The following is a 26,070-nucleotide window of genomic DNA, read 5'->3' on the forward strand; positions in this document are numbered from 1 at the left end:
ACACACACACACGGACGCACACACACACACACACACACACGCACACACACAAACAAAGAGAGTGGCACAGCAGGTAGCTATGCCTCCTTGCAGGTCAGGTTACTGTCTGTGTGGACATACTGTGCATGTTCTCCCTGTGTCTGTGTGAGTTTCCTCAGGGTTCTCTGGTTTCATCCCCCCTAAGTGTGAAAGTGGGTGTGCATAGTACAATTAACTATTGTAAATATTAAGCACACACACAAAAGATTATATACATAAAATGATTACTACCTTCCACTTCACTCTTTAGGAATACACACACACACACACACACACACACACAAACACACACACACGCACACAGTCTCAGCATGTGTTCAGTGAACCATCTGCCACCACTTACACACACCTCACTGAACACAAATTTAAATACTCCATGACATAGACACACACAGAGATACACTGTTAGCTTTACACTTCATATATATGTGTATATAGATGATCAGACACTTATTAATGCTTAAACGTGTTACCTTCGTTTAGTAACATCTATATCCATGAATACCCATGAAGATAGCTATTTCACATTAGGGATTATTCCTAAAGATAGCTAGCTATCTTCACAGATATTCCAAATGTTAACTACCTATGTTCTTAGATATTTCTTAATGTTTGTGAGCTATTATTAAGGATATTCCTAATATTAGGGATAGTCCATGAAGATGGCCAGCTAAGAGTAGGGAATATCCCTGAAATAGCTAGCCAAGAGTAGAGAATATTCCTGAAATGGCTAGCTAAAATTATAGAATATCCCTGAAATGGCTAGCCAAGAGTAGAGAATATTCCTGAAGATGGCTTGCTAAGAGTAGAAAATATCTCTGAAGATGGCTCGCTAAAAGTAGAGAATATCTCTGAAGATGGCAAGATAAGAGTAGAGAGAATACCTGAAGATGGCTCGCTACGATTAGAGAATGAATATTCCTGAAGATGGCTCGCTAAAATTAGAGAATATCCTTGAAGATGGCTCTCTAAGAGTAGGGAATATCCCTGAAGATGGCTAGCTATGATTAGAGAATATCCCTGAAGATGGCTAGCTAAGAATAGAGAATATCCCTGAAGATGGTTAGCTATGATTAGAGAATATCCCTGAAGATGGCTAGCTACAATTACAGACTATCCCTGAAGATGGCTAGCTACGATTACAGACTATCCTTGAAGATGGCTAGCTATGATTACAGACTATCCCTGAAGATGGCTAGCTACGATTAGAGAATATCCCTGAAGATGGTTAACTATGATTAGAGAATATCCCTGAAGATGGCTAGCTACGATTACAGACTATCCCTGAAGATGGCTAGCTACGATTACAGACTATCCCTGAAGATGGCTAGCTACGATTAGAGAATATCCCTGAAGATGGTTAGCTACGATTAGAGAATATCCCTGAAGATGGCTAGCTACGATTACAGACTATCCCTGAAGATGGCTAGCTACGATTAGAGAACATCCCTGAAGATGGCTAGCTACGATTAGAGAATATCCCTGAAGATGGCTAGCTATGATTAGAGAATATCCCTGAAGATGGCTAGCTACCATTAGAGAATATCCCTGAAGATGGCTAGCTATGATTAGAGAATATCCCTGACGATGGCTCGCTAAGATTAGAGAATAGTTAGCTAGCTAATTTTAGGGATTATCCCTGAAAATAGCTAGCTAACATAAAACAAAATTATCAAACAATTGGCCTAGGGTTTAAATGTTCGCTAGGTTTCTCTGTGTGTGTGTGTGTGTGTGTGTGTGTGTGTGTGTGTGTTTGTTTACAACAATATTCACAAATGGGTAGTGGGATTTTCTTGAAAGCTAAATTCACTAGCTGTGGTGCAATGTTGACATTAGTGTAATTCTAGTCAGTGTTTCCTTAGCATTTACCAACATGCCTTGGCCAATCGCTAGCTTCCATGTTCAGCTTATCACCTTGAACAACGAGTGTGTACTCACCTTCCAATGTTAAAAGCAAGCCAGTTAAAATAATACTCCCAAAGCAATTTAGCTAACGTTAGTGAATATCCCCCAACCAAACTAGCTAATTGACATTAGAAATTAAAAACAAGCTAGCTAAAACTGGAAAGTAATGTTAAAAGTACCTAAAGCTAGTCAGTTAACATTAGAGGATATTCCTAAAGTAATTTAGCTAAAGTTAGGAAATATCCCCAAGCAAAACTAGCTAGGTAGTACTTGAAAATGTAAATGTTAAAAAACAAACAAACAAACAAAAAAAGTAGAAATGTTAGAAAATAATGTACCAAAAGCCTGCCAAGTGACATTGGGTATATTCCCAAACAAATCTAGCTAACTAACTTTAAAAATGTTGGGGGATGCAAAGTAGTTAGTATTTAAAAAAAAACATTTTAAAAAAAGAAAAAAAAGAAAAGAAAAACACTTAGCACAATGAACTTGCTGTATTAGCCACAAAACTCTTCGGTTTATTTCACTTTTCCTTAAAACAATAATAAATAAAAGCATCGCCACATTGCTTGAATTTATACAGACTTTAATAGCTTTATTTACAGATGAAATCTTTTCTTTCTTCTGCTGTTTCTGCAGTCAATGCTTTGTTCAGTGAGTGTGATTGTTTACTTCCTTTCTTACTCTCTTTATTGTTTTTTTTTTTGTGTGTATTCCAGTCTTGATCTTTCGCAATAGTGTAATGTGTGTCAAATGTGAGAGTGGTGTTGGAGTGTTTTTTATTTTGATTTACTGGCATCGTAAAGATGGGATTCCACATAAAAGAGCTTGAGTGATTGTGCAAAATGGAGGAGGGGGAAGATTTGGAAACGTCCAGCACTGTGGTAAGTATTACGTGATCAGTATGAGGAGGACACAGAGGATGGCGATGACAAAAGGTGAGAAATACGGAATACTGTTGAGGGAAAGGCACACTTAAATCAGAAGGGGGGTGGGAGACGACGTAAGTTTGAGATGATGTGAGAGTTTAGGAAGAGACTGTAATGTCAAACGGAGAGAGAAAAAGATGTAAGGGACTCGTAAATGCATTGTGTTGGGGAGTCGAGGTGCTTTTTTATCCATATAGGAAGTGAATCCAACTTGGACATGGGCGGAGTCAGAGGTGTGGGAAATCTGGATAATGGGGCGTGGGTGGTGATCATGGTGCTGTAGGTTCAGTTGCTAAGCAACAATTCCGTAGCCGTTTCTACATCCCAGGATTTTGACGACAATGCCACTATTACTGCGTTCTGAGAAGAAAAAAAAAAAGAAACAGAAGACAGCAGATTTGTGTAACACTAGTTCTTATATATATATATATATATATATATATATATATATATATATATATATATATATATATAAGGCAACAAAAAACAACAACAAAAAAAGGTAAAATAAATAAATAAATAAATAACTGTGTGATACTCACTTTATCAAAGCCCATAGCACAGAGTTTGTCTATTTTGCGTGTGTAGTCTGGACTGGAGACTGGTGCACCTGCGTAAACGTGTGACCAGAGCCGAGCCGTCTGCTTAAACATCTCTGGGTTCTGCTTATACTGGATACACACAAAACCATGCAAGATGTTACTCAGAATTAAGTTGCCTTCTGAGCCTAACTTTCACACTACAATAATATTGCTCTGAATTTATTATGTAAGACGCACATACTCTTTATCCATTTATAGTTACAGCTAACTGTGGAATGTTCATGAAACAAAGTCGTCCGTCCTGAAGACTTAGCTGCTGTTATAGAAAACGAAAATCAACACCTTTCTGACCAATCAGAATCGAGAACTCAACAGCGGTGTCGTATGAAGGAATACAACACACACTTGCTAGATAATTAGGAAATTTGTATTTTCCGCAATGAACAGTAAACAGTTACGACGTCTTGGTCACAATCCGAGGAAATTGTTCAACCCACCTGATTGGCCACCACTGCATCCTGTGGATCGTCTGGCTCTGCCGCTGCCAGTAAGGCCTGTAGAGACAGCAGCACTGTCCGGAGTGTCATGGCCGCCGCCCTGACACACACACACACACACACACACACACACACACACACACACACACACACACACACACACCGAGAGACTTTCATTTCAATGGCATACACAGTCTATAAAATAGGTTGATAAAACAGAATGAAAACTCTTGGACCTGTTTGCTGATACAGAAATGCAAAATACTCATTATTTTTAATAAAAACAAAATCCGGACTAACTGCTCGTGTGATACCGCCAAGTTGCATGGATCAACAGTATGTTAGTTCTGCTGTGATGTAAAAAATAAATAAATTAAAAATTTGGGAAGGTGAAAATTCGGAACTAAAAGACTAACACACACACAGTAACACTCTCTAACACACACTAACCCAAAGAGTCTTACCACTGGTCCTTTAAAATATCCAGACATATGGCACCAGTTACTGAGCTGATGTTGGGATGCCAGATCTTTGTAATAAACCGTACCTAAAGCAGAAAGATTTAAAATTTTGTAGATATTTATTATTAGTGAGATATAATTTTTAAAAACAGGACTAGTTTTCATTTTACAGTACATTTTGGCACAAAGAGTGTTTTCTTTAAAAATTACTGTGTTTCAGTTTCAAAAACCCTCTCCCCACCCACACTCACACTCTCTCTCTCTCTCTCACACACACACACACACACACACACACACACACACACACACACACACAGGAATGTGTATCAAATCTAACCAAACCAGATTAGCCTGGTCAACGCTCACTCACACATACCTTTGGAGGATTGAAGGGATATGTTTCTGGAATTTTAATTTCTAGCTGGTATCGACCACCTGATGAGGAAAAACATATGGAGCACAAGATTAAAAGAAACACAAAGCCAAGATTTACACAAGAAAGACCAAGAAATAGCAACAGTAATTTGGACTAATAAACGCTAAGAATGTTACACGTTCATGTTCTTTTGGCTTTGTCCACACATAAGCTGCATCATAAATGGGCGTCCAAAGTCGTGTACTACCTTACTACACAGCAGGCTTACAGTACACCAGAGCAGTAGTATGTCCAAATTTTCATTAGGCGAGAAATTCCTGGATGGAGTACTGCTTCCAGTGTGATTTTGCGGTGTGCAACCGATGGACACTACGCAAGTCAAAAATCACATAATGCAACGGGACTGCTGCAGACGAGCTCAGAATAATAATAATAATAATAATAAAAAAATTGCAGAAGATGTCGGCACTTTTTAAGTATTAAACCTTGGTTAAACAGGACTTGTTTAACAATACCCGAATAAACTGTTAACTTGTTGAAGGTTTAAACAAGAAAACAGTTGTCACAGTGTTTGTGATCTCCATCATGTCTTAACCGGCTGAGCTAACGGCAATGAATTTACCTCAGCCTATTAACCCCGCCCACATTAAATTAATAATTCAGTTAACTTTCCTGATGTGAATTTTGGCGTTAGTGCTTGTGATTTAATCTGGTGGTCCCTTTTAAGATTTGTGTGTTTATGATGACGTCGAAGGTCACATGACAATGCCAACATGGCGGATTTAGTATGTCCGGGATTGTATTCATACTACACACACACACACACACACACACACACACACACACACACACACACATACTGATTAGTACGTACTGTTTCAACGGCCATGCAGTAGATACCGTCACAGTACACGATTTCGGATGCAGACATTAAGTTAACTGATTTAATGCGACTGAATAGTCACTTTAAGCACAAACCAATCTACACTTCTTGCCTTCGTAAGGTGTGTCAGGTGGTCCTGCGATCTCCCCCTTCAGTTCTGTGAAGTTCTCATCCACCAGATCGACTTTAATCTGGTTTTTGCTCGTCTGTGGACAAAAGGCTTTACTTTAGTTTTTGACTGGCATTCTTAGATTGTAATAAAGTACTGTATCGACCTCCAAAATAAGAAGGGCAGAGGTATGCAATTAATATTACCATGATCAGTTACGAGTAGGTATGTACCGAGATCACATCACAATACCTGCCCATACCTAGAGCCCAACAGGGCAACAGAAATGCGTTCGCCCTATCGTCGAGAGATTGCAAGCTTGAATTCCACAACCACCCACGGCTGGGAGTCCTATGGAGCAAAACTGGCCATGCTGTCAGGGTGGAAGGGGCATACTCTGTCTCATCTGCCAATCACAGTGACACTAGCCAATCATTTGCATCTGTGTGTGTAGAAGAGGCGGATATCACTTTCCTCCAAGTGTGTTACGCTGCCCTTGGAGACAGCATGAGCAGCAGTTTGAAAAGATGTTGTTGGATGGCTTCACGTGTTTCACAGGAAGCACATGTCAGCCTTCACCCTCCATGTAGTGGTCTTAGGATAGGGCTGAGCTGGCTGGTGGGTGGGAATTGACCAAATTGGGGAGGGAAAAAAAATGCGAAAAACATTTTACATTGCAACACGTTTATATTAAGTAAACGATGCATCAAATATAAAAATTTTCATAAGCTTGTCATTTTCATTAACTGTGTAATCGATTAGATCAACGTGCGTCCTCATCTTGTGTTCATTATTTCTCATTTGTACCTCACAGAAACTCTATTCAGTCCCTCCAGGATTCTGCGTTTTTAGCGATCACGGAAATAAATTCAAAATGAAGCGAACTCCGCAATATTCGGAGGTGCTTGCAATTTTTCAATATTTCCGCAGATTTGGGCCATGACACGTCATGTGACATCATCACAACGTGCATTCAGCCAAAGGCCTCTTCGATTCACGCATGTCAAACATGAGTACAGCTCCTTTACCAACACGAAAGAAAATAATTTAGTGCAATTCAAGTATAATATAGTATTCAAGTAAAAAAAGAAGAAAAAAATTGCATGGCAAATTTTGATAAAAGCCGCAACAAAATCAAGAATCTTTGCCCACAACAATCACAAAAAAAACTCCTGCAAGATCCTGTCTACTGAAAATGTTGATTCTAAACTTTCCACTGAACCGAAGATCAAACTGTCGCTTTTTCAGGAAAAGTATCAAACTTTTAAACATGAGAAAAAGGGAAACTATTTAATTTCTTAACTTCTCCCCAGGACATAAATAGGTTGCCATTATGTGATGATTTCACTCTCACTATTGCATTCACTTCATAAAAGCAACTTGGAGTCATGCAACACAGATTCAGACGACTACAACACAAACATGCGCTTCAGTGTGTGAGCTTGGAAGACTATAACTATAACGCAAACATGCGCTTCAGTGTGTGAGCTTGGAAGACATGTTGTTTCATGATGTGGATCTGTTGTGTGTAACACACAACGTATTTGTGGTTGCAGCAAACAGTGCCTTTAAATGTGTCCTGACAACATGTGGGTTGTCACTGAAGTCACCAGGGGGCAAATTAGGGTCACCAGTCCACCAGAGAACCTGGAGGAAACCCATGTGGACATGAGGAGAACGTGCAAAACTCCACAGAGTAACCAGGGTCCCTGGAGCGGTGAGGCGGCAACAGTACCACCATATCGGCCTGGATGGATGGACAGTGAAACATTTTTAAATACTTTCTGATTTAGGCCACACACACACACTTTTGGTTTCATTCCAAATACTGATACAGATATTTGGAGCACTAAACAAATAGTGTCACTGCGTTTACACCCTTAGTGTGCATGGTGTCTTGCGATGGATGGACTGGCATCCTGTCCAAGGTGTATTCCCACTTTACACCCAGTGTTCCCAGGATAGACTCCGAATCCACCAAGACACTGACTGATAAAAAGACTTATTAAACACTAAAGATGAATGAATGAATTAATTATTGTACACATTTAATAATGCCTAATTTCTGAACCCTTGGTGTAGTAGTAAATGTTTTTCCCCCTATCTAGTGCACTTGAACAGGGATTTAGTTCATATCATTCACCAGGTGACTAGCACTGACTTTAATAAGCACTAGTTTAGCTTAGGTAAAGCTATTGTACATTAACGTGCCTCTAAAGGAGCATATAACTTGTTTTCTTCACCATACATTTCATAAATAAATCACTAAAACCATAAAAATCAGGTCAGGTTGGACTCATGTCGGCCTGCTTGCTTCCTTATGCATTAGCTTATGAGCTCCTTAGCTTAGCTTGCAGTAGACCTGAAGCAAAATTATCAAAAATATAAACTTGGCAACGTCACGCCGCATTGTCTGAAAGAAATAAAAGAAAGAAGGAACTATTTCGCGTCGATACAGAGACGGAAGCAAAGTGTATTCATTGTACAAATGCTAGCTAGAGGTTAACCTAAGCATTAGCACAAAGCTAATGCAGTACAGTAGTGTAAAAGGAAGTTATGTGTTAGCTGAGCATATTCCCTCAGCCAAAGGAAATCATAAACGGAAAATGAAGTGCAAATGTGTGTAAACTGACCTCTTCGCTTTTAAGGACTTCTTTAAATTCCCGTTTTATCCTCTGCACCGCGATGTTAGCCATGCTGCTGTGTGTGTATATGTATATGTGTGTGAGTGTGTATGTGTGTGTGTGCGTGGCCTCGGATATGAATTGCTAATACTCACAGCCCCCACCTCACTTCTCATGCTACAGCTCCGTTTCCGTGTGAATCGAGAGTGAAACCGGTTTCACGATAAAATATGAACAAAACCGTAACAGGGTTCAGGGATTAATTTGGGATTTGTATGAGTGCCAGTTTATATTATTTCATGTCATGTCATGTCATGGAGGTCACAACAACATTCCTCTCATGGAAATATCGCTGTGGAGGAATTATGGAAAACGACCACAAAGTGCCAGTAATGTACGCTGACATCTGTGTTTCAACTTTAAAAATTATATATACAGTAATTTTAACTAAAATGATATGGAAATGTTTTTATTTTGGTCATTTTCTAACTTTACGTCAGGTCTAAGGTCTTAAACCTTGTTAGTCCTGCTGCAGAGAAAAACTAAACAATAGAAACCCTCATAGAATTTGTAATTTAATGGTCAGAATGGGAATTATATTGGTTTTAATGTAAACTGTAGCATTCCCTGTGGGTCTCTACTGGTAATTTTTCCTATTAGTGGCATGTTATGTCTAGTGGATACCAATAATGATAATGGTTTTAATGGATAAGTGATGGTTTGTAATGGTATTTGTAGTGGAAACCATTAGAATTCTGTGATGGTTTCTATTGGGTTTTTTTTTTAAAGTGTGGTTTTATCATGATCTAATCAGGTTTTTGGATAGTTACATGCCACAGCGAAACTGTTTATCAATTAATTCAGTTTGTCTTCAGATACTGGCTGTAGAAATCATCATCAAAACAGAGAAGAGCGCTTACAAACTCCATACAGACGACGACAGACAAAGTTTTAAAATGTTTAAATGGCCTAATAAAAGACACAAAACTTGCTGGATTTAATCAGTTATTCTTTTCTCCAATGATGTGATTCAGCAATGTTGTTTTTCCATAAGCAGATTAGATTATAAATGTAGAGATACAATAGGTGTAGCATCTTTCATTGGTGACAGAACGAAATCTTTAAATGAGATGTTCTCCGTCACATTTAGGGGTAACCAGGGTTTACTTCTGGATGCAAAAGAGACACATATTTCAGTTACATATGTGGGTCTTTCCGAAAATGTTGCCACTAATTTAGAAGCACACAATTGTATAGAATGTCTTTTTATGCTGTAGCGTTACGATTTCCGTTCACTAGAACAAAAGGGTCCAAACACTTCCAAAAAGCAAGCTCCATGAGTGGAAGAATTCGAGTGGCCTGCATAGAGCTCTGACCTCAACCCACTGAACACCTCTGGGATGAATTGGAACGCCAACTATGTCCCTGGCCTCACTAATGATCTTGTGGCTGAATGAGCACAAATCCCCACAGCCACGCTCCAAAACCTAGTGGAAAACCTTCCCAGACGTGTGGAGACTATTATAGCAGAAAAGGAGGACCAAATCTGGAATGAGATGTTCAGATGCCCAAAAACGATTGGCCAGATAGTGTAATATAATAAGCAGTCACTTAGGGCCACCAGGGGGTGCCATAAGAATGCATATACAGTGTGTAAGGTATAAAACATTTCTCAAAGTGTGGTCAAGTTACCACAAGTCCTATAACAGTACTTCTATATAGCACAGAAATTGGACATTATTTATTGATATTCCCCCCCAAAAAAGTTAATTTTATTTAGAACTTATGAAATGCATTGAAGATGTTTCCTATTTGAGAAGTTTTAAGAAAAGCCTCCTCGGTGAAGTTCACTCAGGTCACTGGTTGAGATGTTGCTGAGAGTGTGTATTTTCTATGTTTCTATTCAGTAATATTTATATTTGATATGATATCTTGGTCATTGTATAATTCCGTTTGTGTTATTACATTGCAACAATGTGTTCATTATTATTGTAACATATTGCAGTAGAAAATAGTATGTCTATTATATTAAAGCATTAAAATATTCATACAGCCTGTTTGTTCCATTTAACACACTTTAAAATATACATCTTTAACATGATACTGTTTCATACTCCACTACTCTTGGGAAATAAACAACCCTTCCAAGAGCATCTCCAACTTTAAATCTATTTTCTCAACTACAATCAAGTTAAAGTATCTTTCATTTGATCCATTTTGGCAATTGCATAATTTCAGTGCTTAAGAATATGTAAAACCCACTGAGATGTGCAATTTTTTGTAAGCTTCCTGAGTTAGACTGTAATCACACATGAATGAGTTTGTTTTAGTTAATATGTTCTACTAAAAATTCACCTGATGGCAAACCCAAGATCACAATCCTCAAATGCATGGACACTCACAAGTTTTTTTTTTTTTATAAAAAAAACAACAACAAAAAAAAGTTATTTTATCATACAATAATCACAACATATATATTTATACAGTATATACAGTTCAAGGCCTCAGTACTATTAACAAATCAAATGTGTTGATGGATTAAAAACCATTTTTTTGTTTTTACATACATCTAAAAATCTTTTGAGGTTTTGCCAGCCATGCTCTTATCACTTATGAGGACAGCAACAAACAAATAATATAACATAAGTAAATGCAGATTGTGGAAATGTCAGGAGCATTATTTATCTTTGACATTAACTGAAGCTGTCGACCAAAGAGGCCCGACAGAACGTTGTGCATTCAAGTTACAAGTCACTAAGACAGAACATCTGAGATACAACTACTAAACAGAGATTTTTTTTTTAAATTCAGCATTAACCCATTACACATTCATTAGTAAATCTGTTTTTAAGTCATTCTGGTGACTATGAATGCAGGAAATTTTCCTCTCTTCAATTTTGTACAGTTCAACTCAATTAAACAGACATTATCACAAAACAATAGACACTGTCACAAAGCAGCTTTACATAAATCAGGATGTCTAATGCGCAAGCTAGAGGTGACAGTGGCAAGGGTAAACTCCCTGAGACAACATGAGGAACAAAGAAATTTTGAGAGAAACCAGACTCCAAATGGAACACATCTTCTTCTAGATGACATTGTATTATTACTGGCTCCAGAAGCTAATTTCACACATCAAAATTGACTGATTAGTTACATTTAAGCTAAATGATGGCAGTTGAATTTTCTTTGTTGTTGCTAAACTCCATCTGTGAGTGACAGGGAAGAAGGTGTGCACTTCTTCTTGCTAAGTAGTGACCAATAGAGAAAGGTCTTCAGTGTCTGTAAACCACCCGTCTCATGGCTTGGTTCACCTTCCTCTTCCTCGTCTTCATCCTCCTCTTCCTCCTGCTCCTCCTTATCACACCAATAACCATGATGCCGGCCAGCATAGACACACTGATCGTGACACATACGCCAAAGAAAAGCAGTGGTTTGTTCTCACAGATCCAACACTCCGCTTGGCTCACGCTTGGCTCGCAAGGTGAGGCCACAGGGTCTGAAATGGCAGGAAAGCCACGCTGAGAAATGAGCTGGCGGTAAGTGGAGACAGAGGCTTTAGGTCGGGAGCGATGATGTGAGGAGAGGAAGAATCCGAAATCTGGAGCATGATGGTCTTGCAGCTTCCAGACATAAAAACCACGCACATCTACTCCATCAAGCTCACGAGCTACAGAGAGAGAGAGAGAGAGAGAGAGAGAGAGAGAGAGAGAGAGAGAATGAATTAGCCATATTTACCCATTAGTTGTCCATGTTACTTGTCCAACATTCAGTGGTGGCTCGTCCATCAACCTTTTAACAAATGTTCAACTTCATAAAGTACTCATTCACAACGTCATACATTTTAAACTTTATGCTAATGACCTCTTTTGCGTGACCAACAATTTTTGAAAAATGTTGCTATTTGACAGATACAGTGAGGGAAAAAAGTATCTGATCCCCTGCTGATTTTGTACGTTTGCCCACTGACAAAGAAATGATCATGGTAGATTTATTTGAACAGTGAGAGACAGAATAACAACAAAAAAAATCCAGAAAAACGCATGTCAAAAATGTTATAAATTGATTTGCATTTTAATGAGGGAAATATGTATTTGACCCCTCTGCAAAACATGACTTAGTACTTGGTGGCAAAACCCTTGTTGGCAATCACAGAGGTCAGACGTTTCTTGTAGTTGGCCACCAGGTTTGCACACATCTCAGGAGGGATTTTGTCCCACTCCTCTTTGCAGATCTTCTCCAAGTCATTAAGGTTTCGAGGCTGACGTTTGGCAACTCGAACCTTCAGCTCCCTCCACAGATTTTCTATGGGATTAAGGTCTGGAGACTGGCTAGGCCACTCCAGGACCTTAATGTGCTTCTTCTTGAGCCACTCCTTTGTTGCCTTGGCCGTGTGTTTTGGGTCATTGTCATGCTGGAATACCCATTCACGACCCATTTTCAATGCCCTGGCTGAGGGAAGGAGGTTCTCACCCAAGATTTGACGGTACATGGCCCCGTCCATTGTCCCTTTGATGCGGTGAAGTTGTCCTGTCGCCTTAGCAGAAAAACACCCCCAAAGCATAATGTTTCCACCTCCATGTTTGACGGTGGGGATGGTGTTCTTGGGGTCATTGGCAGCATTCCTCCTCCTCCAAACACGGCGAGTTGAGTTGATGCCAAATAGCTCCATTTTGGTCTCATCTGACCACAACACTTTCACCCAGTTGTCCTCTGAATCATTCAGATGTTCATTGGCAAACTTCAGATGGGCATGTATATGTGCTTTCTTGAGCAGGGGGACCTTGCGGGCGCTGCAGGATTTCAGTCCTTCACGGCGTAGTGTGTTACCAATTGTTTTCTTGGTGACTATGGTCCCAGCTGCCTTGAGATCATTGACAAGATCCTCCCGTGTAGTTCTGGGCTGATTCCTCACTGTTCTCATGATCATTGCAACTCCACGAGGTGAGATCTTGCATGGAGCCCCAGGCCGAGGGAGATTGACAGTTCTTTTGTGTTTCTTCTATTTGCGAATTATCACACCAACTATTGTCACCTTCTCACCAAGCTGCTTGGCAATGGTCTTGTAGCCCATTCCAGACTTGTGTAGGTCTACAATCTTGTCCCTGACATCCTTGGAGAGCTCTTTGGTCTTGGCCATGGTGGAGAGTTTGGAATCTGATTGATTGATTGCTTCTGTGGACAGGTGTCTTTTATACAGGTAACAAGCTGAGATTAGGAGCACTCCCTTTAAGAGTGTGCTCCTAATCTCAGCTCGTTACCTGTATAAAAGACACCTGGGAGCCAGAAATCTTTCTGATTGAGAGGGGGTCAAATACTTATTTCCCTCATTAAAATGCAAATCAATTTATAACATTTTTGACATGCGTTTTTCTGGATTTTCTTGTTGTTATTCTGTCTCTCACTGTTCAAATAAATCTACCATTAAAATTATAGACTGATCATTTCTTTGTCAGTGGGCAAACGTACAAAATCAGCAGGGGATCAAATACTTTTTTCCCTCACTGTATAAGCCCATGTTCCATTAATTTGCTCACCCTTCTAGATGTTTCACTATCATGGAGCAGCGTACTCACTGCCCATTTAGGGGTCAAAAATGGGAGCTGCTACAAGCACTAAGAGCAGCACATTGGGGGCAGGAATCACACTGCTCCATGCTTGGTGGAGGAGCAGCAGAAAGGACTGTTAATGATAGGGTTGCCAGGATAACATCTTTTACGCCAAATTGAGCTAGTTTAAAAATACTCTGCAGCTGCCAAGTTGTTGCTCTATAGCAAATAATCGGAAGTAATCTGCAAAGGCAAATTGTAAGTGCAGACAGTGTGTCTATGATGTCCAGATCTAGTTCTTTTGTAAGGTATATTGCAAAGATTAGGACAATCTCAATCATCACCCAATTTTTTTGGGATAATTTCAAGTCTGAGATGTACTTGGGCAAGAAATTTTTACTGAAACCTGGCAACTCTGGTTACTTCTATTACCTCTTCTGTGTGCACCAAATGTTTTCTCCTATTGAACTCCGTTGTAACTGCACTAGCAATGTTGCCCTGATGTCAGAACAGCAGACAACTGCTGACTTCTCACGGGAATTAGGAAAATGCAGCACTAACATTTCAGTGTAAACACATTTACAGTGTTTCTGGGTGGAGTTTCCCTTTAAATCAAATCACCAACTTGTCACATGATATAAACATTAAACCCACTGAGGAAAGTAAACTTATAGCAATTTATAGAAGTGGGTGCATGTCGAGAGAGCAGCACACAACAGAACCTGGTGATTGAAAGAAGAGAAGTCGTATTTGATGTAATCGAATGTAGGTAGCGTCCCATCCAGGATGTATTCCTGCCTCACACCCAGTGTTCCCTAGTCTCTGGATCCACCACAACCGTGACCAGGACTTACTGAAGATGAATGAATAATTTGTTGTATGGAATGATTTCATATGAGGTTTTCTTAAAGGCTATATCAGGAGAGTTTGTTTTGAAGAAGAGTGTGTTGTGCACTTGTGCTGCATATGCTCCAATATGTCGCAATAAAAATTCCATAGCGTAGACACATTGGTAAACATAAGAACATCAGATTGAAAGTTCAGTACACATCATGGCATTGTATCACACACACACACACACACACACACACACACACACACACACACACACACATACACACATTGGTTGTATCATCTTTGTGAGGACCTTTCATTGACTTGACTGTATTAATGTAGGTAAATAATGCAATGCCTAATCCTAACCCTGTCCCCATCCCTAACTTCATTAACTAAAGTAAATTCTTCACTCTTTTTTCTTTAAATAATTTTTTATTTTGCATTTTTGAAAACATGCCCTTTCTAAAACATTCCCTCTCACATACAAACACACTCACAACTGCATAACATGGTAATGATCTCAAAGGTCCTCTATAAACTCTGGTTGTAAGAGCGAGGTCAGCTGATAAGCACTAGTGTGAGGAAATGCTTCAGCAAAGCTGTGTTCTGTAACCTTTGACCTTTGATTGTATGAGGGAGAGGTTCTGGCCAATAGTGGCAAAACAAGAGTTTTTCTCACAACACACTTGAGCAACACGTGATTACAAACAGCGATATTGCAACAGACTGCACCGACACTGACACAAGAATCAAATATATACAAATGTTCTGCCATAAAGTGGAACCTATTAATAATTTGACCATAGATTGCTTCATCAAAGAATGACGTTAGCTTGCTAATGTTTGGGGTTAAACTTTTACATTTACATTATCAAGAGATTGTAATTTCAAATCTTGCTACATTAGCTATGTAGCTTAATTAGCTATGCTTTCTTGGTGGGAGGGACAGATTTCCTGTGTTTCCTTTCAATCAGAGCAATCCAAGTCCATTATGAGTGTGTGTTTAGGTCATGTATCAAGAAAATGGTGGTTAGTGCTCTTCTTCAAGCTGTTGTTCAGAAAAATTTGGTGTTTTTATCAGAGGAAGCATGGTCATTCCAGGGAATTTGCTACAGCTACAGTTTGGGAAAAGGTTGGGTGAAAAGAAAAAAAAAGTTGCATCAAACTTGGTGTTATATTAAACATGCATCTCTGTCTTACCCTTCAGTGCTTCCTGCATGTAGCTCTTTATGTATCGCTGCCTCAGTTGGTCATTATGGGATGCCTGGTCATCAATTCCCGTGGCTGTGATAATGACAGGATGACTGTTACCATAGCGATTCTTCATCCACATCAGGACTCTACGGAGCCCCCAGGGCACAAGAGCTTGGCCCTTATTAGAGGACACCCATGTTGGATCTGTCATGAACGAGCAACCATAATCACGGATAGATGAACTATGTTCGAGGTCTTGTCTCAATTTTGGGTAAACCAGACGAGTTGTGAAGTGATTGAGTGCAATAAAATCCAGGGCCCCTTTAAGCTCAGACCTCTCCTCATCAGAAAAGTGTGGCATACGGAAGCAGTCATGGCAGCTATTTGTATCAGTATAGTCTATGTCCTGTAGAATAGGATCAAGGAAACGTCCAAGTTCAAAGAACAGGAAGTGTTGGACAGCACTGGCGTGAGAGTCTACAAAGGGATTGGCCGGTTCCACCCAATCAGCATGGAGTGCAAAACTTATCGTCGCCCCCTGGTGTTGACGGAAATGTGTGTGGTAGATATTCCATGCACGAGCATGTGCCATCAACACGTTACGCACTACCCAATCTCTTTCTTCTACACTCACATTATACGCTTCTGTCAGACGATTTGGTTCATTAACAGTGATCCAGACATCCACAAGTGGCCCAAACCTTTGAAAGCAATATGTGGCATATTCAACAAAGGCATCACTTGTATTTGTATTCATCCATCCACCTTGGGCATGCAGCAACCTTGGTAAGCCCAGTGTGTGTGACCTGAGGCTGGGGTGGTAGAGTGTAACAGCTACACCGATACCCTTTTTCTGGAGCTCAGTTAGCATGCAGTGGTAATATTGCACTGTTACTGCATCCACAGACAGGATGTCACCATTGGGGAAAAGCCGGGGCCAATCCAGGGCAAATCTGTAATGCGATGACCCTGTGACTTCTAGGAGGCGGATGTGATGTTGAATAGCGAGGAAGTCGGTGCACTGGGAGCCACGGGTGCGAAGAGTTACTCCTGAGACAGGATGGAGGGATCCATCGCCGCTGAAGTTCCAGCGATACAGCACAGGATCAGTGAACTGAGGTGAAAATGGCTGTAGATGGACCTGCGAAATTAGAGATAAAAAAGCATCACCGAATGTGGGAAAGGTGCTAACACAGGCCTCCGACTTGAGCCAACAATATGAGTTCCTGTATTTTCTGGAGGTCAAGTATCTACAGAGTATTTAGGATATATGGAGTCTAGTTCAGTTCTCTTAGTGTTGCCTTAATCCATCTGCTACCAAGATCTGCTATCACATGTTGACATGACAGCAAATTTGGAGCTAGTCCTGCCTATTTGAAACTTGATTGCCAATTAGAAGCTTTACTACCCATTAGTAGCTGTACCACTGATTTTAGAGCTGTACCCATTTGGAGCTGTACCAACCATTGTGAGCTGTACCACCAGATTGAATGCGTACCACCCTTTAGGGGCTGTTCCACTCAGTAGGAGCTGTATCACCTGATTGGAACTGTATCTCTAGTTTGTATCTTTACCCCTATTTGGAGCTCTACCACCCATTTGGAGCTCTACCACCCATTTGGATCTCTGCCACCCATTAGGTCATCCATTTGGTTTAGCAATACTCATCAATGTCAAAATGTTTGAGATGGCCAATCAAATCAAAGAAGGCGGGCTTTAAGTTCACAGATGCCGTGTGATGATCCAGTTTTAATGGTGAAAGAGTGTGAGATAAGATGTATTCTAAGTAGTTAAAGTTTAATATTTGACAACTGTTTTACGACAGAAACGTTAAACGACTGACAATAATATTCAGGGATGCAAACATTTACGTGATTCATATAATGTAATGTGTTATTGTCAATGTGACAAGAGAAGAAACATTAATGGAACTGTTTTCTGCATATTAGGCAGATGTTTAAGAATGAATGTGTGCATATTGTGAATGAATGTAACGAATGTGGTTACCTGCCTTTACTGGTAGCCTTTCGGTAAATTCACTTATCTAAGAAAATGATTAATAAAACTAAAAGTGGGAGAGTTATAATCTTCAGACTTCAACTAGAACATGATCAGATGTGTGGATTTGAATCAAGTGTGTTTTAGGTTGTGGTTAGGACAGAATCATTTATTTAAATAAAATATTCTTTGCAAATCTAGTTATTTAACTATTTTTCTTTATTCTTTTAATTCTTTTTTTTTTTTTTTTGGACATTGAACCCCTAAGTGTCTGCAACCGTCGTATTTTGATATGTCCTTGTCAGGTCTGTGGTCAAAAAGTTAAAGGGATAGTTCACCTAAAAATCATTTACTTATCTTTATGTCATTCCAAACTCAAATACTGTTTCATAACATAAAAGAAGACCCCCCCCCCCCCACTATTTTCCACTCTATTCCATAAAATAGCTCTATTCCATAAAATGGCAGAAGATAGTGATCATGAGTGTTTAAGATGCACTATAAATGCACCATAAAAACTATACTTCAAGTGGGCATACGAGGGCTTTGTATAGTATGGACTGCTTTTATAGTATAGCAGTGTAAACATTCTTCAAAATTCTCCTTTTGTGTTTCACTGAAAATATAACAGCATACAGGTTTGGAACAACTTGAGGGTGAGTAAATAAAGTTTGTCTTGCTAGCTAGCCATCTAATTTGTCTTGCTAGCTAGCCCCTAGCTAGCTAAGCCTGAACTCGGTTATGTCCGAGTTCAGGCCTACTGTAAAAACCCTATGAAATGGCCACAATATAATTAATGTACAAAATGTGGTAGCAAAAAGAAAATAGTGTCCTATTTTCCATTTTCCCTGACCTGCAAGATAAAGTCTGCTACTCCAAACTGGAAATTGCAGGGAAAATGGCCATCAATGTCTCGCTCTGTCTCATCATTAAGAAAGCCGTTGTCCTTGACGATCTGTCTGTAGTACTGCGCTGATGATTTCGGGACTCTGTTGCGCTCAGGGTGGTTGAAGTCGATGTAGAATAGTCCTCTTCTTATGCTGTAGCCGCTATTCCACTCAAACCCATCCACCAGAGACCAGGCTGTGTAGCCAAAGACCTTCACCTGGTCCACGACCACCGCTAAAGCACAAACATACACAGTATCCTAAATGTATAACACTTGCATAAATCATTAAATGTATGTCACTGTTTGAAGTTGAAAGTTTGTAATTCACTCTGTAAGTGGCTTAACACGAGCAAACGTGATTATAATGTTGTTGGGGTTTTTTGAGGAAAAACACAAGGGTTTTCAATTATATTGAAAGTCCTAATTTACCGCATGTAGTGGTAAACTTGATAACCATTAGAATTCTAGCAAACTGCATAATAAAACTAGGATAATCTAAAGATTAAAATATATACATTGCTTTGCATGCTTTTAATGTTCTGCTTTGTGTCTATTATTGTGCCTGAGTAATTTCTTTTGATGCAAAAAATTCATTATACAAAATGTTGCTATTATTATTTTCACTGAGACTCATATTCACCATCTCCTCTAACCTTGAAGCACCTGGTTAATAAATCTCTTCATGAGGTAAATGGCCACCGTGTCTTCCACTCCCACAGAGGCGTCAGAGAACCAACTGCTCTCTGCCACCAGCACTGGAGGGTCCTCATACTCCTTCTGGATCCAGCCAAGAATTTTTCTTAGGTTCAGTGCCCCTGTCTGGCCGAAACGGGCCAAAACTCTTCCTGCGCGTACTGAATCAGGCCCAAACGCCAGCGAGAAAAAATCAGCGGTGCCACGCACCGAAAGCTTTTCCTCTGGTGTAAAATTTGGGACCAGGCCCAAGTGGGAGGAACGTAGAGACCATGGATAGTCCCCATCTCCATGAATAGGTTCCGCAAACCAGCCTATCACAGCCTCTACAGACTTCTGACACATCTCCACATTTGCTGGTGTAGCCTGGGCTTTGAAAGGCTCCACCCAATATGAGCCGAGTGTGATGGAGATTTGGCCATGCTGATGGGGACGGAAGTGCTTGTTGTAAACGTGCCAGGCTGTAGCGTGAGCCTATGGAATAAAAATATATACACTTATTTTTCATCCAGGTCAAAATACTTGTCTGATCAAATTTGCATCAAAAAAAAAAAAATCTAAAATGAAATTTAAATTATATTATCACTTGAATCACTTCTAAAATCCAAACTAGCAGCTATAATCTTAGCCTACTTGTTAGCAAGACTAGCCTCTAAGCTTCTGTGTGAAACTAAAGAAACAATTTTCAGACCCCAACATGTCTTGGTTGATTGACTATATTTGTAAAGAATGTAACAGAACAGCGTATGCTATTGTTGGAAAGTAATTAGCAACGGGATAGTGTAATGCTCTCAAGCTGATTATTTTCCTATACCATAATGTCTTGAAGTGTTCTAAGTGTCCTCTTATACCCCTGCAATTTGCCAAAATGAGCAATTTTTTTTATTCATTAAAGAATGACGCGTTAACTTTTTTCCTTCCATTTTCACCCTAATTTGGTCACCTATCAATTCCCACCAACCATCCAGCATTCGCCTAACATACAACAGCTAAGAAGCCAGGGATGATGAAGGCCTGCTTCTTCCCAGACACAAGAAGCCAAAATGACATCTTTTTGAACTATGCGTCACAGGGCAGAGAAACACACATACAGGAAAGAGGTTTCCACCATTTTTCACATGAAAAATGAAATTAATATGGCAAATAAAAATGTAACAAGAAAACAGAATGCACACAAACTCCTCTGTCCTGAAGACTTTCTCATGTCGGAAAACTTATTCTTCCAGTTTCCACAGAAACATTACCATATCAATGATACCAATGAGCACTTTAATAAACAATTTGGTTACATGGAGCATCCACCATACCAGTCCCTTTATAAGTGGCTTTACAGCTGGAACTCTTGTCAGAGCTGCAGTTAAAGGAAAATAAACCAACACCTTCTGAGTGACCATGTTCAACAATTCAAAAGTGCTGTAGTGTAAAAAGTGGTATGACATTGTGACAGTGTGATTAATTATTAATTTTTCTGCAGTCTGCAGTGGATTCCTCTTCAATGCTCAGACATAGACAGCCTGATAAGGAAATTCATCCTTAGTTTTGTTAAAAACTTTTTGTTATTAAAGCAGAGATCTAGCTCAAAATATTTATTTCTATCAGCATAATTAGCAGGTATGACTACTTGTCCTTTGACTATAAAATATTTCAAGACACACATGGCGACTTGATCTATACTGAAGTAAAGTTCTATTCTCTGTTCAGTTCTATCGTCAAAGCTACGCCTATAAACGGCTATTATTCTCTCCAAAACATCTAACTGAGAAAAAATGAACCCCCCCTCCCCCCGATTCCCCTTTGACCTCTCGACCTTGTGCTCACCCTGATGAGGTTGTGTGCGACGATGAAAGGGTCAGCAGGGTCGCCGGACACCCCTGGCGCATGAATCCCCGTCCCGTAGCCCAGAAATGCGATCAGGAGTGGGTTGTGTATAGTGATCCAGTATCGCACATCTTGGCCAAATGTTTTAAAACAAAATGTAGCATATTCAGCGAAAATCTTCACCAATTTCACGTTCCTCCAGCCTCCCAATTCCTCCTGTAGGGTTTGGGGCAAGTCCCAGTGAAACAGAGTCACTACAGGCTCCAAATCAAGTGCTTTTAACCGGCCAATCAGGCGCCGATAATGATCCACCGCAGCAAGATTTGGTTGTCCTGTGGCATTGCCGTCTGGGAAAATACGTGGCCATGATATCGAGAAAGAGTAAAATTTGACTCCAAGGTACCGAAGTGATTCAATGTCCTTTTCCCAGAGTGTGTAACTGCCGCTGGCTGTGTCTGCTGTCACGGTGCTCATGTTGTTCCCTGTTCCAACAGTGCGGTGAGTAAAGTGGTCCCAGATAGATAGTCCTTTCCCATCCTGATCCCATGATCCTTCAGTTGGAAATGCTGCAGTTCCAACACCCCAGAGGAATCCCTTAGGGAATGTTCCAGACAAGAACTCGCTTTGGTTCAGTGACTCGTACCATAAGCTCTTTCCGTCACCTGATGAACACTGTGCTATGTCCCAGACTCCTGTTGTCATGAGGAGGAAGGACAGAAAGAGGACACGGGTCATCTTTAAAAAAACACAGAAGCAAATGATACCGGGTCAGAACCAGAACCAGGACTCATCCTGGACGAGAAGAAAAATGAGCTGTATCGTAGATGGGAAGAGGACATCTGAGTTCTTTACCTGCCTACTACCCTATGACTCTCTCTCTCTCTCTCTTTCTCTGTCTTACTCACATATACACACACTCAAAAGCTCGCTGATGCCAGGAAGGAGGACCTCTGATCAATGATTAACATGAACTCTAATCCTTAAACGCAACTATCAACTCTTCCCTGTCTTCCTGCCTCTCCCCCCATCACACTTTAGAGAGAGAGGAAGACAATGTTTTCATTGCAAGAACCTTACTATTTAAACGCTTAATTAGAAATCACAGCAGCTTGCAAGAATTGCACATTTTAAAAAATGTGAGATGCATGTTTTTCCTTTACATCAGTTCACAGGGCTCAGTGGATAAGTTCACCTGGATGCTGTAGATTTGTACCTAAGAACTGCTGTTGTATGTTGAAATATTACTACAATCTCATTTTAAACTGTTTATATGAAGTTATTTGTTGAACTATAGGTAGTGGACACCATCCAGAATTTCTGAGTAGGAATTTAAATTTTAGTGTTTAAAATGTCAGATGTCACCAATTATGAGGTTATTATGAGAATGGCTGATTCATCCTGATGCGCTTCTCCTGTTTCATTCCTTTATCTGGAGCTCACATTGTGCTGTTCTGGATGGTCCCACATAGATACCATAAAGATTTGCACCTCCAAAACCAGTTTACGCTTATGTCTCGCCCTTGCTTCCATGTATAATTTCACTTGGATACTGTAGATTTGTATTTAAGAACTGCTGCTGTAATCATAAAGACTGTCCTGTGCTCATCCTGATCAGGGCTGAAAAGTAATCAATACAACTACATATACTCTTTTTATAGTACTTAAGTACATGGTTCACTGTAATGTTACTTGTTTTTTAATATAATTAAACCATAGTACTTTACTTAAATTTTAACAAATTAAATATTCACCATTTCAGAGTTTAAAAAAATACCGCATTAAACCTATGGAATTAAATTTGTGCAAAAAGTACTGAACGTAGCTTTTCAAGAAATGAATAAAAATGTACAATGAGAAAGAAGAAAAACACTCTGAAATTGAAAACAGTGAACTCAGTGGCAACAATGTAACATGGTCTTTAAATAAACAGCATTCTTTGTTAACAGTTTTCTGACCTTCGTTTTCGCTAATGTTAAGCCCCACGTACACAAGAGTTTTCTGCCAGAATGACGAATGTAAACTTGCTGATTGTAAAATAAAAGATTGAGAGCATAAACGAAAACTCTGGCAGCGCATTCATAAACCATGATTAGCAAAAACTAAGCTTAGAAAACTGTTAACAAAAAACGCTGTTTATTTGAAGACCATGTTACATTTTCTCCTTGTGAATCATTTAGGCTGGTGTCTTCTTACTCACAATCTTCGAGCGAATAAAAATTATTTATAAATAAAACAACACACCATATAGGAAGATATGCTGCAGGGTCAGATGTGTAAATCAAATCAAACATTAGGAAATCAGATTTTACCAGCTAGATGTGATGACAGCTTTCATAAGGTACATCCAATTGGGACACTGAAACAGGATGTGATGGTGATTTGGGACGCAACCAGGATGGAGTAAATTAAATCAAATTGAGAGAACACTGCAAGGTAGAAAAAAAAAGAAAAAAAAACCCCAACAACAATACTCAGCCTTTCCTTTCATTGTATTTCACTTGTGTATTATTATGCAGGGAAAAGAAACTGTTTCTACAGTACATGGTAAGAAACAAAGTAATTAAAATAGAAAATTAGAAATATATTAGAAATATTTATATACAGAATATATATAGAAGTATGTAAATTAGAATACGCATTCATACAGTTATAAAATAAAAACAAACAAACCATATATTGCAGTTCATTAAAATAAGAAAAATATTTAAGTTGAAATAAGCAAACATTCATTTACAAATGTTTTAACTGCTACAAATTATCATAAAATCAAATTATGCAAAATTGAAACAACTTGGAAAAAAGATCTCTCCTTCCTAACATTTCATGGAACACATTCTTCCTTTTCTTAAGGAAGGAAACACATAATATGTATTTATGGTACCTGCTTTCTCATGGTTTTGGTTTAATAAGGAAGACAGGGATGGATGTAACTATTTCTTTTCTATGATTCTCTGTGATGTTTGTTATTTTGTTGTTAATGCTGCCTGAATCCTTTGTAGATGGTCTGATGGGCACAAAATTCAATAAAAAAGAAGAAGACCGACATGCAACACCCCCCCCCCCGCCCCCGCCCTCACCCTCACTTCAACTACCTGAAATGTCCTCTACTATTGTCTAACTTAAGGGGAAGGCAAACAGTGAAAAAGAAGGGGAAACACAAGGAAAAAGAGATTAAAGAAAATAGAAGAGAAGGGGAAAGAGTCAGACATTTATATACAGAGAGATGAAAGAAAGAAAGAAAGAAAGAAAGTAAGAAAGAAAGAAAAAAGAAGATAGAGAGAAGAAAGAAAGATAAACAGTGAAAGAAAGAAAAAAACAAGGAAAACAAGATAAAAGAAACAATAGAGATACGCGAAAGAGAAGAGGAAAGAGTCTGACACATATAGAGAGACAAAAAGGAAAGAAAGAATAAAAAAACCTTTATTGGGTCAAACCAATATCATTGAAAAACACATTGATACCTACATTGTAACAAAGCAATAATTAAAAAAGTAAAAAAAGAAAACCAAATAAATTCCCTTTCAAAAAATTAAAAAGAAAAAAGGAAAGAAAGAAAGATGAAGATGGGGAGTATACAGGTAAAGATACAGAGAGACAAAAGAAAGAAAGAAAGAAAGAAAGAATGAAAATTAGGATGGGGAGAAAAGAGAGGGAAAGACCAACAGTGAAAGAAAAAAGGGGGGGAAAAGGGGAAGAGAGAAAAAGGAACAGAAACCAAGAGAAAGTGGGAGATAGAAATAGAGACAATTCTGTTATGCCTCATTTGTATAGTATTAGGGCACTTTGTTAGACCACCTACACTTGTGAGTTATAGCTCAGTGAACACTGAGTGTGTGTGTGTGTGTGTGTGTGTGTGTGTGTGTTGCTGTATTTGTGCTATGTTTGTGAGCCTTGATGTTTGGTTTGGTGCAGTATCCAGGGCTTTGATTTCATCAAATGGAAACACACACACACACACACACACACATGATCCTGAAACGCATCTGTACCATTATCAGTGTTTGTAAATCCATTATCAGAGTTTGTGTGTATTTGCACACCCATTAAGAGGAGTCAAATGTACATCTTGTGGAAGTTAGTGTCACTGAGGTTACATGTAGCAGCTTGAGGCTACTGACTCACACACACACACACACACACACACACACACACACACACACACACGGTCATGCTTCTGAGCTATATAAAGCCAGACCATTCGTCCAGTTCACAAAATAGAACTAAAGCCCAATTCAGACTAGATTAGTTTGACAAGAAGAAGTGGAGTAATGTAATGGTTACTGATGTATCGCTGGGATTTTAGTAATTTATTATGGAAAGGAAAGATTACACCACATTTTGTCTTCTATCAAATGACCAGTAGAAATAACCCAAGGTTAAATACAGTACAGTATACCACATCCTAACTTACATGTTGGGGGAAAAGTGGTTTTGCACATTTATCATGAAGGAGAGGTCCCAATAAAAGTTTACTTATTTACCAAAATATCTGAAGAAAATGTTAATCCTTTTTTTTTCTTTCCACATTTGGGTGCTTGCTGCAGATTGAGATGTGGCACAGGCACCCCTTTGTTCCCACATGGCAATGTGTCACAGAATATATAGATATATAGAGAGTATATATTATATATAATATATAGAGTGTCTATTGTATATATATTTTATCATTTTTAAATGATGTGTGTGTGTATATATATATATATATATATATATATATATATATATAT

General features: G+C 39.1%; 2 protein-coding genes across 5 annotated transcripts; both read right to left on the reverse strand.

The window, feature by feature from the left end:
• Positions 1 to 1,767: 1,767 nt before the first annotated feature.
• ube2ka (ubiquitin-conjugating enzyme E2Ka (UBC1 homolog, yeast)) lies at positions 1,768 to 8,640 on the reverse strand. Of its 4 annotated transcripts, XM_053650044.1 has the most exons (7): positions 8,375 to 8,640; positions 5,745 to 5,838; positions 4,750 to 4,808; positions 4,377 to 4,459; positions 3,913 to 4,012; positions 3,416 to 3,544; positions 1,768 to 3,233 (listed from the first exon to the last, which is right to left on the reverse strand). In XM_053650044.1, exons 1-7 carry the CDS (start codon positions 8,435 to 8,437, stop codon positions 3,159 to 3,161), a joined length of 603 nt encoding a protein of 200 aa, XP_053506019.1. In that variant the 5' UTR covers positions 8,438 to 8,640; the 3' UTR covers positions 1,768 to 3,158. The 4 variants fall into 4 exon arrangements, with proteins under 4 accessions (XP_053506019.1, XP_053506031.1, XP_053506039.1 ...); XM_053650056.1 differs by lacking the exons at positions 4,750 to 4,808; positions 5,745 to 5,838; positions 8,375 to 8,640 and adding an exon at positions 4,213 to 4,262 and having other exon boundaries at positions 1,769 to 3,233; positions 4,377 to 4,433; XM_053650064.1 differs by lacking the exons at positions 4,377 to 4,459; positions 5,745 to 5,838; positions 8,375 to 8,640 and having other exon boundaries at positions 1,769 to 3,233; positions 4,750 to 4,802.
• Positions 8,641 to 10,867: 2,227 nt separating this feature from the next.
• Positions 10,868 to 24,379, reverse strand: klb (klotho beta). The gene is made up of 5 exons (XM_053650241.1): positions 21,344 to 24,379; positions 19,486 to 19,999; positions 18,797 to 19,065; positions 15,952 to 17,086; positions 10,868 to 12,035 (listed from the first exon to the last, which is right to left on the reverse strand). Exons 1-5 carry the CDS (start codon positions 22,076 to 22,078, stop codon positions 11,641 to 11,643), a joined length of 3,048 nt encoding a protein of 1,015 aa, XP_053506216.1. The 5' UTR covers positions 22,079 to 24,379; the 3' UTR covers positions 10,868 to 11,640.
• Positions 24,380 to 26,070: the final 1,691 nt, after the last annotated feature.

This window comes from Ictalurus furcatus, chromosome 2, assembly GCF_023375685.1.
Source record: "Ictalurus furcatus strain D&B chromosome 2, Billie_1.0, whole genome shotgun sequence".
Taxonomy (NCBI): domain Eukaryota; kingdom Metazoa; phylum Chordata; class Actinopteri; order Siluriformes; family Ictaluridae; genus Ictalurus; species Ictalurus furcatus.

What these genes read in the sequence shown, in the direction of transcription:
- ube2ka (XM_053650044.1), bottom strand. Translation starts at nt 8,437, where the DNA reads ATGGCTAACATCGCGGTGCAGAGGATAAAACGGGAATTTAAAGAAGTC. An exon ending in AAGTCCTTAAAAGCGAAGAG is followed by an intron (nt 5,839 to 8,374) that starts GTCAGTTTACAC and finishes TTTTGTCCACAG; the next exon opens with ACGAGCAAAAACCAGATTAA. An exon ending in ATCCCTTCAATCCTCCAAAG is followed by an intron (nt 4,460 to 4,749) that starts GTATGTGTGAGT and finishes TTTCTGCTTTAG; the next exon opens with GTACGGTTTATTACAAAGAT.
- klb (XM_053650241.1), bottom strand. Translation starts at nt 22,078, where the DNA reads ATGACCCGTGTCCTCTTTCTGTCCTTCCTCCTCATGACAACAGGAGTC. An exon ending in TCGCACACAACCTCATCAGG is followed by an intron (nt 20,000 to 21,343) that starts GTGAGCACAAGG and finishes TTTATTCCATAG; the next exon opens with GCTCACGCTACAGCCTGGCA. An exon ending in TAGCAGACTTTATCTTGCAG is followed by an intron (nt 17,087 to 18,796) that starts GTCAGGGAAAAT and finishes CTAATTTCGCAG; the next exon opens with GTCCATCTACAGCCATTTTC.